This window comes from Brachyistius frenatus, unplaced genomic scaffold (genome assembly GCF_029030835.1).
Source record: "Brachyistius frenatus isolate BFR_SWC_R1_liver_20210118 unplaced genomic scaffold, ASM2903083v1 Contig_93, whole genome shotgun sequence".
NCBI classification, from domain to species: domain Eukaryota; kingdom Metazoa; phylum Chordata; class Actinopteri; family Embiotocidae; genus Brachyistius; species Brachyistius frenatus.
Genome location: NW_027210692.1, coordinates 1620215 through 1638337, shown reverse-complemented (window position 1 = coordinate 1638337; position 18123 = coordinate 1620215). Strand labels below are relative to the sequence as shown.

At 42.1% G+C, this 18123-nt stretch overlaps 2 protein-coding genes across 2 annotated transcripts; one reads left to right on the top strand and one right to left on the bottom strand.

The window, feature by feature from the left end:
* Window positions 1–1316: 1316 nt before the first annotated feature.
* On the bottom strand, window positions 1317–10487 carry LOC138627948 (RNA polymerase II elongation factor ELL-like). Its single transcript, XM_069710602.1, has 12 exons — window positions 10228–10487; window positions 7693–7737; window positions 7439–7560; window positions 6648–6808; window positions 5327–5631; window positions 4907–5031; window positions 4136–4613; window positions 3957–4044; window positions 3806–3872; window positions 3492–3663; window positions 2501–2542; window positions 1317–2290 (listed from the first exon to the last, which is right to left on the bottom strand). Exons 1-12 carry the CDS (start codon window positions 10360–10362, stop codon window positions 2162–2164), a joined length of 1869 nt encoding a protein of 622 aa, XP_069566703.1. The 5' UTR covers window positions 10363–10487; the 3' UTR covers window positions 1317–2161.
* A 2558-nt stretch (window positions 10488–13045) lies between these two features.
* LOC138627946 (ankyrin repeat domain-containing protein 34B-like) lies at window positions 13046–17310 on the top strand. The gene is made up of 6 exons (XM_069710601.1): window positions 13046–13126; window positions 13659–13882; window positions 14355–14537; window positions 15121–15337; window positions 16539–16717; window positions 16972–17310. Exons 2-6 carry the CDS (start codon window positions 13670–13672, stop codon window positions 17308–17310), a joined length of 1131 nt encoding a protein of 376 aa, XP_069566702.1. The 5' UTR covers window positions 13046–13126; window positions 13659–13669.
* The last annotated feature ends 813 nt before the right edge of the window (window positions 17311–18123 follow it).

The following is an 18123-nucleotide window of genomic DNA, read 5'->3' as shown; positions in this document are numbered from 1 at the left end:
CTGCCAGAGCCCTACAAAATGACCTCCAGCAGGCCACTGATGTGCATGTTTCTGCTCAAACTGTCAGAAACAGACTCCATGAGGGTGGTACGAGGGCCCCACGTCCACAGCCCTCCATGTGCTGGCCAGAGGTACCCTGACTGCCATTAGGTACCGGGATGAGATCCTCAGACCCATTGTAAGACCAGATGCTGGTGCAGTAGGCCCTGGGTTCCTTCTGATGCAGGACAATGCTCAGCCTCATGTGGCTGGAGTGTGTCAGCAGTTCCTGCACGATGAAGGCATTGATGCTATGGACCGGCCTGCCCGTTCCCCAGACCTGAATCCAATCCAGAACATCTGGGACATCGTGTCTCGTTCCGTCCACCGACGCCACGTCGCACCGCAGACTGTCCAGGAGTGGACTGATGCTTTGATCCAGGTCTGGGAGGAGATCCCTCAGGAGAACATCCGTGGTCTCATCAGGAGCATGCCCAGGCGTTGTAGGGAGTGCATACAGGCACGTGGAGGCCACACACACTACTGAGCCTCATTTTGACTTGTCTTGAGGAATCTCCACAGAAGTTGGATCAGCCTGTGATCTGATTTTTCCACTTTTATTTTGAGTATGATTCTGAATCCAGACCTCCATGGGATAATGATTTTGATTTCCATTGATCATTCTTATGTTATTTTGTTCTCAACACATTCCACTATGTAATGAATAAAGATTTCCAACTGGAATATTTCATTCATTGAGATCTGGGATGTGTTGTTTAAGTGTTCCCTTTTATTTTTTTGAGCAGTGTAGTTATGCACAATTGTGAGGCACTTGTTCTTTACTTGAGTATTTTAATTTTAGGCCACTTTATACTGCAGTAGGTACAAGTAAGAAGGAAATATATATTGGCCCTTTTATGACAAATTTCGGACGGTGCCCTTATGTCCTAAAAGCATGAAAAACGTAAGGAGGGACCCTTACCTCCGAAAAACATGAAGAATGTAAAGAAAAAAAAGTTATCAGAAGAAAGCCTTTCAAAATATATTTAAAAAAAAAAGGTCATACTATACCAGCTGGTCCTAAATACGGATAAGAATGTCATCCTAAAGGGTTTCGTCAAATGAGGAATGAAAAACGTCCGAAAATAAAGTCGTATCCAAAAAAAAAAAAATCGTTCGACGTATGGAGGCAGCTCCTCCAAAATATGAAAAAAAAAAAATAAGTCTCACCAAAGCAAGTCGTCAAATGAGGCATAAAACACATAACGTGTCCAAAAAAAACTTGTGAAACTTGTAAAATGAACAGCACTGAAAATAAGGATAATCATTCCACAAAATCAGTAGAAATGATATTTATTTGAAAGTCAGACAAATTTTCTTAATTTATTCATCATGCTTTCTGTAAAGTACACAGCATGCAACAAAATCTTTTCATTATTTTACCATCTCAGCCTATAGTAACAATACCTTCGTAACTTTCTACCTCCTCCTGACAATCAGAACCCATTTTAATTAACACTTTGACTGAAGTGCACACTGTACATTCCCTGAATACAACATGAAGTTAATGTAACGCTCAACATGACGGGAAAACCCAGAAGGACACATCCGTTTCCCGGCTGCTATCAGAGGGAGCCGTCACGTGCCTTTCATACGAGTTGTACGGCGTGCAGTTTTCTCATGCTTCCAGCTTAAAACGTGGACACTGACATGGCAAACAGAACACATTGGCAAATACTACAAATATTTAAGTCACAAAAAAAAAAAAAAAAAAAAAAAGTCTGATGGGGAATCTACATGTGTTTTTAGGCTTAGCACCTTATCTCTACATCCGTTTTCAGTTTTAAGAGCTTGGTCTTGACCTTGTGAGCTTTTGCTAAGCTACAGCAGCTCTTCGCGCCCGTGGCAGCGTCTTGACGCTGCAGTCCCTTTGGTCAAACCAGTTTCACAGAAAATGTCTCGTCTTGGTAGAAAAAGTCTCATAATACAGGGCTGCGTTGTCCCTCACCCTACCAACTGCTGGCCTGCAACAAAGGACTCACAACTTTGCTGACATTCACAGCAGCTCTGAGACGCTGTTTAGCCGTAGAGACCAAAGACTGCAGCTCGGTGGCGTCCAGGTCGGCAGCGTGAACCTCCCTTACCTCAGGATATTTTGTCACTCAACTCCAAGTCGGGCTCTTCAGTTTGGAGAGGAAAGGACGACGCTGAGCTGCTGTCGGTCGTACTCCGATATGAGCTTCTTGATGTGGGCCAGTTTGTTGTGTAGATATTCACAGCGAACCTTGTCCTGGTTGTAGTTTGGGTTGGACTGTACGAACACACACACACACACACACACACACACACACACACACACACACACACACACACACACACACACACACACACACACACACACACACACACACACACACACACACACACACACAAAATTATTGATGCAACTGCAAGAGAGAGGAGTGGTGTCGTCCCCAAAGGTCTTGGAACAAATATAGGAATGTTTTAAGAAGGTTGTTACCTTTTTAATTTTGCGGTACTCTTGGAGAATTTTATTACGGACCTGCAAGAGAAAATATATATATATATATGAGATATATATATATATATATATATATATATATATATATCATATTTGAATTTTGATCAAGTTTGTGCATTGTCTAATGGGACAACAATAATGAGGTGGTAGAAAACAAAAGCAAAATGTTTCGTTTAAATCTACTTTTATCACTACTGTGTAAAGCTTGAGAATGATAAAGAGGTCCTTACAGGATTTTACAGTGTTTTTTGGGGATTGTTGAGATAAAAATGCTTCATTTTGCAGGCGATTTTCTCAAAAATTGCGATGTAGTTTGCAGAGTTTCATGTGTTTTTTTTTTTGTGGTAACAGAAATGGGCAAAACATAGAAGTAGAGGAAGAAATATTCAAAAAAAATTTTTTAAACTACTATCTAATTAAGAGTCTACTACAATTATAATCTACTTCAACACGTACTGTACGAACGAGCTGATGCAGGGAAGCGAGACGACTGGTGCCATAATTCTCATAATAAGAAACTTCCCATAAAGACAAAACCAAAAAACAAACAAATTGAATCCATGACCTTAAAAATTGCCCCAGAATTTTGATAGTTATTGAACTGCGGACTTTGTTCACTGTTCCACCCCCACTCGGTATGTTTGAGAAGAGTCACTCTTCAAAAATATCACTGGGGGTTTCTACCTCTGAGGCAGCTTCAGAGCATCATGTAGGCTGATAGCACGAGTAAAAAATTTAAAATAAAAAAATCAGTTGAACAAAGATTCAATTCACAGCAGAGAAGCTGAGAGCGCAGACTATCAGAGTTTCCGATCCCCCATAGAAACCAATTATTATTGGAATATTTTATAAGTGGCGTGAACTCAAGCTGACTTACGAGGCTACGGGACGGGACGGGACGGGGGTCTGTTTAAAAGTGCTCTGTGACTAAGCAGTATGGCTGCTGGGTGCAGCACCGCTTGAAGTCTACCTTGTATTTATGGGACTCGTGGTGAAGCTGTTTGAGCTGCGCGTCCAGGTCCATGAACTGCCGCGTCACGCCGTCGATGCGAGCGTGTAAATCTCGGTACTCGCTGTACTCGTTGTTGAAGTCCTGTTTGTAGCTCTGTCTCCGTTTGTGGCTGCAAATCTCTGTGTACTTCCTGTGCAGACAAAATAAAGAAAAACTATTGGTCAGACGCATGACTTCCTAATTCTGTTCTCACTAAAAAAACAAACAAAAAAAACGGAAGTGGATCCTCTCAGCATTCCTTCTGCAGAATACAACTATAAATGATCACTCACGATAAATAGTCTGCCGTGTCGTTGTCCAGTTGAAGCACATTAGAGTCGAACAAAATTTCGCTCGGCTCTGAAAGAGAGAACGACGTCAATCCGCTGAAAAATACAGAAAAATGCGCCGCTTCAGAATCCGTCACCACCTGTCGGCCCTCACCTGCGCAGTCCAGGGAGACTTTTTTGTTTGAATCCTCCGAGCTGTGATCTTTTCTCTTTTCTTTCCGTTCTCTCCGCCGATCCTTCTCCTTCAAAAAAACACAAGCACAAATCCAAATTACCGACGCATCGCCTGAAATGTAAGAACCGTAAACCAAATAAGGACGCCGTTTTCCTCACGTGGTCCCGGTGTTTGTGTTTGTGTTTCCTCTTCGCCCTTTTGACTGCGTGTCTGGTCCTATCTGGCACGATCACAGAGGACGGAGGGCGATCAGCGTTAGGCCGAGGATGGTCTTCGGGCTCGTCCTGAGCAGCCCAAGTCGGCTCCAGCCTTTTAGCCACCTCTGCTTCCTGCCGACAGACCGCTGACAGGGAGTCAAAAAGTTTTTGAGGGTCAAGCGAGTTCATCAGCCCGTCATCCGCTCGCGCCTCGCGCCTCTGCGACGCTTGCTCGGATGGCCTCAACCTCGACTTGTCACCGGCTGCTTTGCCCGACAAGTGGGATATCCGGGGCTTCTTGCTGGACAGGGGGTCCGTGTATTCCTCTGGCAGGGGATGTTTTGGACGGTGTGCGGGTGAGGCGTTGGGGGTGTCTCGCAACGGGCTGACCTGGGCCTCAGGGACGGTGAGGAGGTTCTGTTGTGGTTGAAACAGTCTCCTGCAAAGAAAGCGCTGCATATTACCAAAAAAAAAAGAAGGTATTTCACCAGAATCTATATATTTCTTCTCGCGTATAGTGACTGGCAGAGGAGCCCTGCACATGAACACATACGGGAACAACCTAAGTTTTCTTTTTGCTTAACACAATAATCTAATTGTTGTCATTTACTCACAAAAAGTGTCAAAATAAAGAAATCCCTTAATGGGTTTTGTCCAAACTTTGAACCGCACCAGTACACAGACATTTTCACGATATGGATACGGTGGCCGGCACATCCTCATCTGTGTTACCTGACAAGGATGCGTTTAAGGAGCTGCTGGTCCCCTGAGGTGTAGCCCGGCCAGTCCTTCTGCAGATCCTTATACAGACCGTCCTGCAGGACAAAGGTGTTGTCTCTGCTGTTCTGCTGGCCAACCTGCACACGCACACACACAGGGGAGGAAAAATTTTTTTTATCTTCAGTGTTTAGAAACCTCATTTCAGCCGTTTTATTTTCTTTGGGGTGAATAAATGTTTGATCTACAAACTATCTGACATCCGTGTGTTTTAAGCGTGTAATTCTTTAGATTTAGACAAATATGTAACTTGAAATTGAGTCAACAAAAGTGCATGTGCAAAATGGACATTTTAACAGCCTCTCATGCTTCACAATCTTCTATCCTGTGTAGGTAAAGTGTGTGTGTGTGTGTATCCGAGTAAAACAGAATTACCTCCAGCAGCACAGAGTCCAGCACGTCTTTGTCCCCTGCTGTCAGTCCGTCTCTCTGCAGCCTCAGGATCAATTCGGGCCTTTTGTACGGCCGCAGAGCCAGCAGGTGCGAGACCCTCTCCCTGAGCGGCCTCTCCTGCACGTCAACCACACTCTTCCTGCTTGACGTACAGGCACTCTTCTTCAGCCTGGACAAGCTGACCCCCCTCTTCCCGTTGCCGAGGAGGGACGGGGGCGAGGGCGAGGGTTTGGGCTTGGTCAGGCTGGCCAGCGCAGGGGCCGGCGCTCGCACCGTTACCTTCTTGCCTGTAAGGGAGCAGGAGATGTCACATGAAAGAAAGGCCTTCCAAAATAAAACACAAAAAAACGTCTTCAGTAAGAGATCTTGTGAAGTTCAGAGGGGTTTTACTGAGGTTTCTATCATCAAAGCCGTGTGCTGTCGTCCTTGTTTTTTCTAAAATGTTGCTCATTAGGAAGTGACTGGGTTGGAAATGTGTTTTTAACTGTTGCTATTTCAGGCCAGATGAGGAGTTTCTCCCTCGACTGTCTTTACCAAAAGAAATGTTGATGCAAAGAGAAAAGACCTCATTTCACCCCTTCAGAAATCCGCATGTGGGTTATAAAGAGGCACACGCACACACTGGCACACACACACAGACGCCTCAGTGAGCAAAAGCTGCAGTCTAATTTAAGAAATAACCACAAAGTTGCACAAACCTGTCCTGAGTAGGGAAGTTGTTTTTTTACGGCTTCCTCTGAATTTACAGAATCATCAAAACGTACGTGTATAAGTGTGTGCGCTCACGGAGAGAAGATGACGGTGGCTGACATATCTGTTTAGAGGGAAGTGGTTTGGTGGTTGAAAGTAGAAAAACAGCGGTGGCACCAAAAAAAAAAAACGACGCTAAATCATAGGTTTTATCCAGCGTACGTACGTTTTGGTGAGTCGATGTGGAACCCAGTCTGTGTATGTTTGTGGATTATAGAGAAACAGAATCTTTTAAAAATGCCACATTACATACAGTTCGGATGTGTTCATTAACGTGTGCTGTTAGGTGTGTGTGGATGTACAGTTCCATTTCTTAAAACACAAGAAAACCACAAATGCAGGGGGAAAACAAGACACGCCATTACTGTGCCACTGGTCGCCACGCGCGTTGCCAAGGCAACCAGTGCAATATGGCTGACTGCGTTTTCTGGATATTATCAGCACAGTGCACATTTTTGTGATCAGGCCAGTCTTCATCCCGCAGCTGGAGCTATGCGTTGTGCGACCACGCAGACCCGGTGGACATGCGAGATGAGTTTTCGACTCTCCCTACCCTGGTAGCGCCCGCCGTGTTTGATGACAATGGCCCCCCGGCTGCGCGTCTCCTCCTCGGCTTGGGTCATGCTCTGACGGGCCTTATCGTACGAGTCATCAGTGGCGTTGACCGTCATCTTCTTCTGAATCACCCCGAGACATGACAGCTCCTCGGCAGCTCTGAGAGGAGGAAGGCAGAGCAGTGGGTACAGACGGCGACCCGACAGAGCTTCCAGGACTTCTTCTACACGTCGTACATTCAAATAAAAGATTGCTTTTCAGTACGTAGTTGCTCGACTGATTGTTGCGTTTTGGTCGTGTTCAGTTCGATGTGTTCTTATGTCAGCTGGACTACTTTGCTGCCGAGTGCGTCATCGTGTTTTGGCTATGAAGATTGCTTTTGTATGACTGTCAGGACTCAACAGCAGATTTGATCAATTATTACTAAACTTTTTCACAACTCCTGACATTTATCAAATTCACTTCTCTCTATTTCATCGATCTCCTCGATGTGTGCAGTCTGGACCACTGGGTTTCCTCTGGCATTTAAAGACGGAGGTGTTACGAGCAGGGTTACTTTCAAACAGACGGAGACATTTTAAAGTATTCAAACTCCATTTAATTCTGTATATAGAATTAAATATAGAAACATGTAATCACTGCGAATAAACAACACGCTTGTGGCATGAAAACTCGGATTTTCCTTGAAATCTTTACAGCTTTCTAGAAACTTTTGTAAAAACTTCAACCTACATTTAAAAAGTGCGGGATATTTGTGTGGTATAAATGAGTTTGTTTTTGTTTTTTTACCCAGTGCTGAGCTGTTTGACGCAGTCAAAACTTCCATTTGGATTATCACGGGCAACATTAGTCACGCCAAAGGTGAAAACCCTCAGTTCATCTTTATTCTCTGAACACGGGATGGTGATTTTCTGTAACGTGAGAGAGAGGGAAAAAACAGAATTACAAAATATTTATAACATCATCTTTAAAAAAAAAAAAAAAAAAGGAAAAGATGGTTTGAATGAATTTCTGTGTCAGCAGTTATGACTCATTTTTCTTACCCCTTGATTTCCACTAAAAGAGATGGTGGGATGGGATGACCAGCCCTGGATAAAAAAACAAAAAAAAACAAAAAAAACCATTTGATTTGCATCCGTTTTGGATTCCTACAGGCGCAGGCGTTCGCACACGCAAATCTGATAACAGAGCAGCACAGACGTATGTAAAACATTCAACAAAGAGGATGTTTTGTGGTCGGTGCTCTTTGTCTCCAACTTCATTGTGGTTTTGTGACTGCTACAGGGCTTTTTCTTTTCTTTTTTTCCGTTGTTCTTCATCTCTGTGCGCAGTGCATCGCAAGAGTTCACAACATTCACTTCTCCAAGAACCCCCCCCCCCTTCCGCCCCCATAGCCCACAGATGGAGTATTACTAGTGGTTATTGTGATAATTAGGGAGCCACTACCAAGTTCTCGTCCGATACCAGTAATATCCATTCACCATTATTTATTACTCAATCTATGAATCTATTTTTGGTCTTTAAAATGTTGACCAGTGTTTCCCAAAGCCCAAGATGCAGTCTAAATGTTTAGTCCTGATCAACAGTCCACAACCAAAAGATATTCAGCTTAATAGCACGGACAATTAAAGGCACCCGAACATTTTCACATTTAAGAAGCTGTACTTAGAGAACTGTAATGTTTTGTTTTGTTTTTTCATAAAAAGATGACTCAAAAAGAGTAATTGATTATTATACAGCTGATAATCCATTTTTTTGTCAATCAACTAATTGATTACTTTGTTGCACCTCTATAGCTCATGATCTCATCTTGAGACTAGTGAGTCAGGGAAACATTACTCAGCCTAATCTCAAAGCACAAGTTGCTATATGGGTAATGAAGGCGCCAGGATTTCATGAGGATTAATATTACAGTGAATAAAAAGATTAATATCTCTGGTTCTGCTGCATTAAATTTGGATTGGAGTGCAGTGTTAAATCAGCGGAGTACTATTTTATAAGTCAAACTGACCAAAAAAAACTGTGTCCACTGTGGATTGCTCACATTGTAATCAATACTGAACCCCCTGAATAACCTCAGTTTATCCACACACAATATCAGATTGGTGCATCCAAAGTGGCGATAAATACATCAGAGCTTCTCACAAATTTATGATCCCGCTGAAGTCCATTTTCCCTCCGGAAACACGTGTAATTTATGTTTTTTTTTTTTTTTCAAATTAATTGAGCTACTCTTACGATACATCTTTCCCCGTCTCCTATGACAACTGCAGAAGTGGGGGCACTTCAGGACACACGCCATCACATGCCCTTTAAATAAATTTAGCTCGATTTTAAAGAGGGCACCGGCTAAGGTCGTTACACCCCGCTGTTCAAACACAGCCGAGGTGTAACGACGGCGGCGGCATGGTCATCTCTCGCAGGGCCGAGCGAGCCCGCGGGAAAGCACACAAGCGACAGGCCGAAGTGACACGTCCGCAGCACGGACGGGAAGTACGGCACGACCGTGATCGAGCTGACCTTTTCGTGGAGAGGGTTTGTAAAGTCCACCTGTTGACCAGTGCAGTGTGGTGAGGTGGCTGCCAGCTCGGCTAAATGTGGAGGTGTTTTCTTTTCATGTGTCCGTGATCAGTCCAAGTAGGTTCTGAATAGCCACACTTAAAGCTAAATAAAGACACTTGGATGTGTACACAGAAACACCGGGTCAGGTGTTTTCCCCTTCTTCCTGTACCTCGTCAACGCTGAATGACTGAAAGTAGACATGACAGGAACAGTGTGGTTTTCACCTTTCATCGGAAACGAGGCCGCCGTAATTTCTTCAGTGAGGAGTTTCCTATCTATTTTACAAAGAACTACTGAATTGAGGAAGTGCACATGCTTGTTCTCCGCTTAGACTTCCTGCACCCGTCTTATTCATTTGTGACTAACGGGGTCAAAATGCTTGATTTTTCATTGTCCATCTGCCTGGCGCTCTCCATCTGTCTCACGAAAACAAACCGGTTGAAAGTCGGTGTCTCGTTTAGCAAAACTGATCAGCACTCCAGTTCTTTAAATTCAATCCAAAATATCCTCCTACTACCAGCCTTACCCCCCCCCCCCCACAAGCCTTTCCTTTCTTCTCTCCTCGACTCCGACACTGATTAGCATTCATAATACTTGCCAGCAGCTTGTAACGACTTGGCCAGGCAGCTTGTTCATCACACAGGGAAGCGTTTCCGCGTTGTTATTATGCAACATGTATTTCCATTTCACAGCTTTAAAAAAAAAAAAAAAAAAAAAAAAAAAAAAAAAAAAAAAAGGGGGGGGGGGGGGGCGTTGGAGACAACAGCCGGGGGAAGGTACTGGTGAACTTCGGCCAAAAAAAAAAAAAAAAAAAAAAGCAAAGCACAAACCCCTAAACCCTTCCAGTAGGCTTGTTTTTATCACTTCGTTTGTAAAGTAAAGCCCCCTTCCCTCTCCCCCCCCCCCTTATCAAAGTGGTACAACAAATTTGACTCTCAGTGTACGTATTTGGTAAATATTTCAGGAGAAATTACTGGAAAAAAAAAATAATAATAAAAAAAAAAAAAATGACCCACCTTGCCGTTTTGGAAGGTACCAATGGCTCTTGCCGCGCTGTCAGTGAGTTTGACATGAAAAACGGAGATGTTACCGCCGCGGCTCAGTTTACCGCCGGACAGTCCGTAACACTGGTTCTCCTTCAGCGCCGACATCCCGCCCAAAATTCGCCCCCCGCCAGCCTTATCGCGGACCAAACAAAACCGGACATAAATAAACAAAACATTTGGCGACACGACCCGGAGAAAGAGCTTCGGCGGTTCCGTGTGGCTGCTCCTCCGCCGCGCGCTATTCTGGAGTAGATCGCATTACGTCATCACGGCTGAACTCAGAGCAGATTTTTTATTGGCCCAGAGACATAAATAAACCCCTACGTAGGGGTTTACGTAACCACTTCCACTTTTTTCTTGTCTCCCCTCTCACTATGCTAATTTCCTTTCTCGTAGCAGGGGAATCACACTTTGGTGCGAGTGAACAGGTCCTCCAGTTTCCTCAGTGATTTCTCGGTGACTGAATGGAGGTCGTCTGAGGAACACTAATCCAACTTTTTGAACTAGATTTCTCCATGGAGAAATATTTTTTCATCCAGGGCCGTAGCCAGGATTTAGAACTCGACTCGAGTGCCCCCAATCAATCTCTAAAACAAAAAAAGTCTCGTTTTTTTTTAGTTTTTTTTTTTAGTTTATCTCGATTTTTCAAATATTAAATACCAAGAATGAAAAAAAAACACGAATAAAAAAAGCCTAGTCAATGTGGTTTGATTAAATCTAGACAGTCTGAACAAGATGTGAAGAAGTAGAAAAGAGTTTACCCAACATTTTTTTGTGAGGTGGAACCAGTCCAGGTTCACATGTTTTCTTAACCTGTAATGGATTGAGGACAATTCAGGGTGTGGTCAAAAAGGAAGTAAGACACATTGTTTTTAATGATACTATAATTCTAGCATTAATACCTGCTATTATACTCTGCTGCAACAATAACTGAACATTTTATTGCCACACACTAAAGCGTGGAAAAATCCAACGCCATTCAAATTAAACTAATTATGAAAAAATAATAAATGTATGCACATGTATGCGGTGGTGGAATAAGTTCTTAAATAAATTGATTTAATTTTTTCAGATCTCAACAGAGCACAAAAGACCTCTGAGGTTTGCTCAGGTTAAGCACGATACATTGCTCAGGTTGGTGTTTAAAAACAAAGTGTTTTGTTAACTTTAAAAGTCAGGCATTTAAAAAGTTACCTGAGTAAAAGCAGAAAAGTAAAAGCCTTAAAATATACTTAAAGTACCAAAAGTAAAAGTACTCATCATACCGAATAGGCCATTTCATATAAACGTACACCATTGAATTCTAATTATAGAAGTTTAATGTACATATCACTTTAATATTGGAGCTTGTAAAGTTGAAGCTAATTTAACTACTATAATACTGCTCGGTAGTTTAATCTACATATATGGACAAAAATGTATTGGTGGCAAATTAAAATTAAAATGTTCAGTATACGTCTTTAACAAACACACTGGTTAATGGACACTGTAAATAGTTTACTCATGATCTCTCTACTGTGTCTGATTCTAATTTGCAGGCTGTGCCCCCGATAGCTTTATTACGTTGCTTTTTTTTAATTTGGTTAATTTGAGTTGGGGTTTGGGGAAGGTCCTTTGGCATCCTATGAGACAGCTTAGTTTGGTCAGGTCTGGTTAGTCTATGCACATATTTATTAGATTCATTCCTGCTTTTGCCTCTTTGCTTGGAGACAGATATAATATGGTCCTAAAAATTCAGATCTTCATTTTGGATGTTAATGATTCATGAAAATATTACTAATTCTGCTTATTGTAGATCTGTACTTTTTGTTATGCTGTGTAAGATAGAAAATATATCACCTGCATTTTGCTTGAAAGGCTCTGTTGTGTTTTTTTTCTCATTTAATGTTGCTACCTGTTGGTCTGTCCATCTCATATCAATGTAATAAAAGCTCTTCAAAGTGTGACCCCTGGGTTAAATATTGTTAGAAATGACTGGAAATGAGTAACATGACTAGGTTACTAGAATATCATACTTTACTCCCCCTCATTCCTTTGCTGTTGTGGATGTAGAAATTATTTTTTGCTTGTTGCTAATGCCCATTACTAATTTTATAAATTCCAGTAACCTAATTGTAGGTCAGGTATTTTGGGTCTGTTGAAACATTTTTCTGATCTCAGACAGAGATTCTGAGTCTCTCTTACTCTCTCTCTCTCTCTCTTTTTCACTTTGAAATCATTGCAGTCAAATGTATTTACGTAACAGGACACCTGCTGAAGGCTTTGCAGAGAACAAAACACATAAAACTAGAAAAATACAAGAGACAGAACAATTGCATTTGAAATTTTCAAATACAAATGAGCTGCTGTGAGCAAATGTTTGTACATTTAAATTTCAGTGTGTCTCATCTGCCTCTCCGTGCCAGTGTTTGAACACAGATGGTGGTCACAAGGCAGATGAGAACTGTTCAAAGCTGACTCATATCAAAGGGCCTCTGGCTCTTTGTAGTCCAGTGTTTGCAACAGGTGACATTTTGGGCTCAAAATCGCTTAGAACTTTGAACGTTCACCGTGGGCCGAACCTTCCCTCGACTCAGCAGGTAAGTAGGGGACAGATCAGGGCAGACGAGGTGGAGAGGGAGACAGACAGGGAGAGTAGATGAAAGTTCAAACAGCTTCACTTTATGTTCTGCAGCTTGCTGCAGGCCAGCAACATGAGGATGCTTCATCAAAAAAACAAAGCTAAATGGTTTTAAGGATTCGGATAAATTCTGTGGCAAAAATTACGTTTTTTTTTCTTTGCAAGTCTGATTAAATTCAAGATGAGGGCTTTGTTCCTCTTTTTGTAGAAGAGGAATAGGTGGACAACCACTGCAAAGGGAACATCAAGGTGAGTTTTACGGTGTACTGTGGCCGGGTATCCGTTCCTAAATGACTTAATGGCTATTATATATAATGTTTATGTCTATTTCTAACAATTTTGAATGACATTAGCAGTCTGTCAAATGTATATGTAATTTAAATCAACTTGAATGTACAATGAGTGACAAAAGCTGAAATCTCTCCAATTTTGTCTTATTTTTTTATGAAATAAACATTTTAGTGAAAGTTTGAAAAGACATAAAATTTCAAATTTAGTTTCCAGTTTATTTGAGCATCTGAGGCTTCATTTAACCGAATGTATTTTAGTTGGTAGAATTTTGATCAACTTTATGAGCAATAATTACGAAAGGGAAAGTGCTTATTTAAAGGTATGACCATAAGCATAGAAAAAAGACTTTTATTAGGAGAATATCATTAATATCAGAAAGATACCAGCTAAAAGATGTTGAGAACAGGAAGTAAAGGTGTTCTGCTGATTAAACTGAAATATTGTAGCATAGTTGATGACTATAAGTGTAAATAAATGTGACTTTACTTAGCTCTCCAGGTGATGGGCGACCCTCTGTCAGACTGCAGCCCCCTCATCAGCGCAGTATCCTCGGGGAAGCTGCGTCTGGTCCGTCTGCTGGTGGAAGGTGGAGCTCAGGTGAACGGGCGCAACCCCAGAGGAGAGACGGCTCTCCTGGCTGCCTGCAAGGCCCTGAGAGGGGAGCCATCTGGGCCTGAAATGGTTAAACTCCTCACATACCTGCTGCATAACAAGGTCAGTCTGCAGTGACAAATACTTCCCATTGCAAATTGAGAATACATAAACTTGAAAGTAATCTTCTGCATACAAGTTTGCATGGAAGTTCATCTGTTTATTGATTTGAGGTGTACTTCTAATGCATATAAAAAAAATCTGTACTTGCTCTAACTTTTAATGCATAGTAAACAGGTTTCTGATGTATCCAGTGCTCCAATCCACCTATGAAAGTTTTCTGCAATTTGGCCCTGCGGAAGACAACATGGTGTACTCTAAGGGATTGGGTGTTTGAAGCGTGTCCTCACTTGAGAGCAACAACTTAAAAGAACAGTGCCACATTTTACGTAGAGAACATTAAGCAAATTACATGTTTGGCTCTTAATTTGCACACACTGAGCTCTCTGACTGACTCCGAAATTTACCCCGGACCCATCTTGAATTGTCATTTTCTGTCTGAATCTATATCAACATCACCTTTTGTACCAATCAGGCAGATCCTAATGCACAAGACCGGGCTGGCCGTACAGCTCTGATGTACGCCTGTATGGAGCGAGCTGGAGCTCAGGTGGCATCCACCCTCCTGGCTGCAGGAGGTGACCCCGGCATGGAGGACTACTCAGGAGCCTCAGCTTTGGTCTACGCCATCAACGCACAGAACCAGCCCACACTGAAGGTCAGTCAGGGGAAAAGAAAAGAATGAGCCAAGAAAGTCTAATACATTTGGTTATTATGGTGTATAATGATACGCAAGGCAAAAAATATTCCACTACAAATTAAGGATCTGCGTTTAAAACTTGACTTGAGTAATGTATTCCATTTAACATAAGGAGGTTTATCATTGTTTCTGTGTCATATCAGGGTGGAGCTCATTTCAATTGATTTACATACTTTTATTTACTTCATAAAAGTTACTCATTGGTTTAGTATGTAAAATATTAATTTGAAAGGAAATAGTCACTGTAGCTGTCAAATAACTGTACAGTGCTAAAGTAAAAATATCCCTCTGCAATAATACAGAGTAAAAGTATAAAGAAGTACAAAATGTAAATGAAAGCAGAAGTTTGTCAACGTTTAGTGAAAGGTTCTAAAAGCTCGTGATGTTTCAGATTTTCAACCAACATAGCAAAAACACTTTTTGTTTTTTTTATATGATCATTATGACAGTCAAAATGTAAATGTACTGAAAATAAGTATGAAGCACCTTTTAAGATCTCCAGAAAACTAGTATATACCTCACCAGCATTTGGGTACCTCAGGTGCTGATGGATGCCTGCCAGGCCGGTGGTCGTGACATCATCATCATCGCCACGGAGATGGGTGTGAATGGAGGCCCGGTGACCAGGCGTTACTTGAATGTTCCTCCATCCCCGGACACCTCGCCAGTGTCCTGCATGTCGCCATCTGACATCGTCCTTAAGACGGACCCACCAAACTCACCCGAGGGAGAAAACTTCTTCAACTTCAGAGGAACGAGTGAGTAAAGATGATTGTTTTGACTGACAGGAAGAGAAAAATAATCCCGTTTGGCTTAGTTTAGTTGTGTTAAGGAGGGCTTTACGCCAGCAGTATAAAAACTCAAGATATAAACACCTTGATGTCGTGATCATCACCATCAGCAGTCTTTTTTTTTTTTGCGGACACTGTGCTCCTCATGCATATGGCAGAGCAGTGTGTTTAACAAAGGCAAGTCTAGACGGATGAAAATAAATGCCTGGTGGCTGAAATCATTAGCTGCCTTCTCTTTCCTGAGGAGAGAAGATGAAAATGTGTTGCCAAGGTGAAGTCAAGCTCACTCTCGAGGTAGAAAGAAAGAAGCTATATTTCTTGCACAGGAACGGACACTTAATTGATACCATGGAAACAAAGCAAATTAAGTAAGATAGCTGTTGAACGACAGGGTTGATAACAGACTGGGATACACCTGGCTGTTCATTGTTCCATGGGATCATTTTAGAATTTAAATCACAGGTTATCTACAACAAATATAAATGTGTAGCCTTGTAAGGAAGGCTTTGTTGATCAACTTCAGACTGAAATATGTCAGCGCCTACTGGACAGATGGCCATGAAATTTGGTACAGATGTGATCCCCAGAGGATGAACCCTAAAAATTTGGGGGATCCTGATTTTTCCTCTATATCAGCAAGCTAAAATTGTACTAATTTTGGTGATTCATTACCCAATCAAACTGCGAACTTAGAGTCTGCCAAATAAACGTATAAAACAGATGACAATAAAATGTTGAAGAGTATTTTTAATAGTTCGGGTTTTTGTTTTTTTAATGTTTTGTCATTTTTTTTACCCTCTGAAGTTCCTGTCCTTTTTCTTTAAAAACTGTATTGTGGGAAAATCACATATAAATGGATTTCATGGTAAGGCTGTTTTAATAATACTTTCTTGGGAAGTTTCCTCACCACATACTAACAACCTGTTTCATCTTTTTTTTTTTTTTTTTTTTTATTAAGTATGGAACTGTCTTGTTGTGACATATGACAACTATGTAAGAGTCCAGTCAGTTGTGTACATAAGGGCCGAATCGCAAATAAATGGGAACAAATTTTAGGAAACATTGTAAAAAGCAACAGGGGTGGGATTCAACTCACCTCGGATGTAAAAAGCAATAGTATTTTCATAGGTAATTTTATCTCATGAACTGTCTAATTCACTTGCATCAGGCAAACGAGGGAGCAACAGCTGCAGGAAACATCCCTCCTCTGAACTGCGCCCACTGAGTCAGTGCAGCACTCCACCTCCCAGACAGAGAATATCATCTGAACCCCGGCACGCCATTCACGACCTGGCCTGTCTGAACAGGGCTTACGAGGAGGGCATGAGGGAGGGAAGCCTGCGGGAGGTGGGAGACGGACAGGATTTAAGGAGGGAGAGAGGACGGAGAGAGGACGAGGAAGGAGAGGATGAAGACGAGGCGTCGCATTTTCATCCACCGAGGATGGAAAAGAGGAGGGAAAGCTTGGTTCAAAGGGGGGAGAACAGATGTGGAGGAGAGAATTGCTGCCATGAGGGTTTCTCATTGAGAGCTTCTCAGTCAGTCCTGTCACTCATCGAGATGAACTCATCGCATGCACAGTCAAGCAGTATTGCCCTCAGGAGGTGTCCGACTCCTGGAGGGTCAACCTCGGACTTGAAGCTCCCTCCCTGCACGTCCCCACGCTCTCAGCTCCGCAGGAATACCCTCCCCTCTGTCACGGTGGTCCCGCCTCTGCTTCACCTCCCACCATTAGCGATCCAATCCGACTCTCACCTCCAAGTTGCAGCGCAGGTTTCACCTTCCAAAAGACGGACCGCGGTGTTTCTGCCTCACCCACCCAGCTCTTTTCCTCGTCCTACCTTCTCCGAGGCACCAGCGAGACCAGCAGTACTCCCTCCACTGCCCCTCGCCTCCTCCGTCACCTCCCCGGTTGCTCCTTCTGCCTCCTGCTACGGTGAGAGAGGCAGGAGGCCTCAGCGTCGTCACTCTGTGCAGCTTGAACAGATCAGAGGAGAGCACAGATGAACCATTTAGACTCGTGAGACTTTATTCTACTTAAAGCACAATCGTCCCACCGTAATGTGTTTTTCTTTTTTAAAATGAGAATTCTGCATCAAGTTCAAGCAGGCGCCTGATTCCAGGTCCACAGTAGGGTTTGTTATCTTATTTGGGATGACATCTGGTCAAATCCTTCAACATAGACAAGCTATACATCATTTCAAAACTGTAAAACATTTTAAAATTGCAACTCCTCCGTGAAAACAGAAACGTTGCTTGTTTGTAACAGGAATACAAAGCAAAACGGTAAAATACAAAGAATAAAATGAGGAAATTTTTTTAAATGTTTTGCCATATTTGGGCCTTTATAAATTTGGTTCAAAATCACTTCGACCAATTCTGACCTCTTGTAAACTCCAGTTACCTTCAGAAAAGATCAATTTTGAGAATTGAAAAAGAGTCAAAAGTTCACCAGTTCCTGGTTTTCTTGTCTTCTGTGATTATGAACTGATGGACTTTGTGTTTTATGCTGACCTAAAAAAAGAAATGCAATTAAGAGATGTTATCTCAAACACACGTTCAATTATCAACTCATTATACAGCAAACAATCAAATAAAAAATTAAATGTAAAAACGTATTTTTCAGACTTCTAGATTCACATTCTGCTCTTTTTAAAACGCGTGTGAGCTGTTAAAGCAAATAAGAGTTATATATTAATACAAAAAAATGCAAATATCAAAACATGGAAAAAAAAAAAAATCCTTCTTCCCCA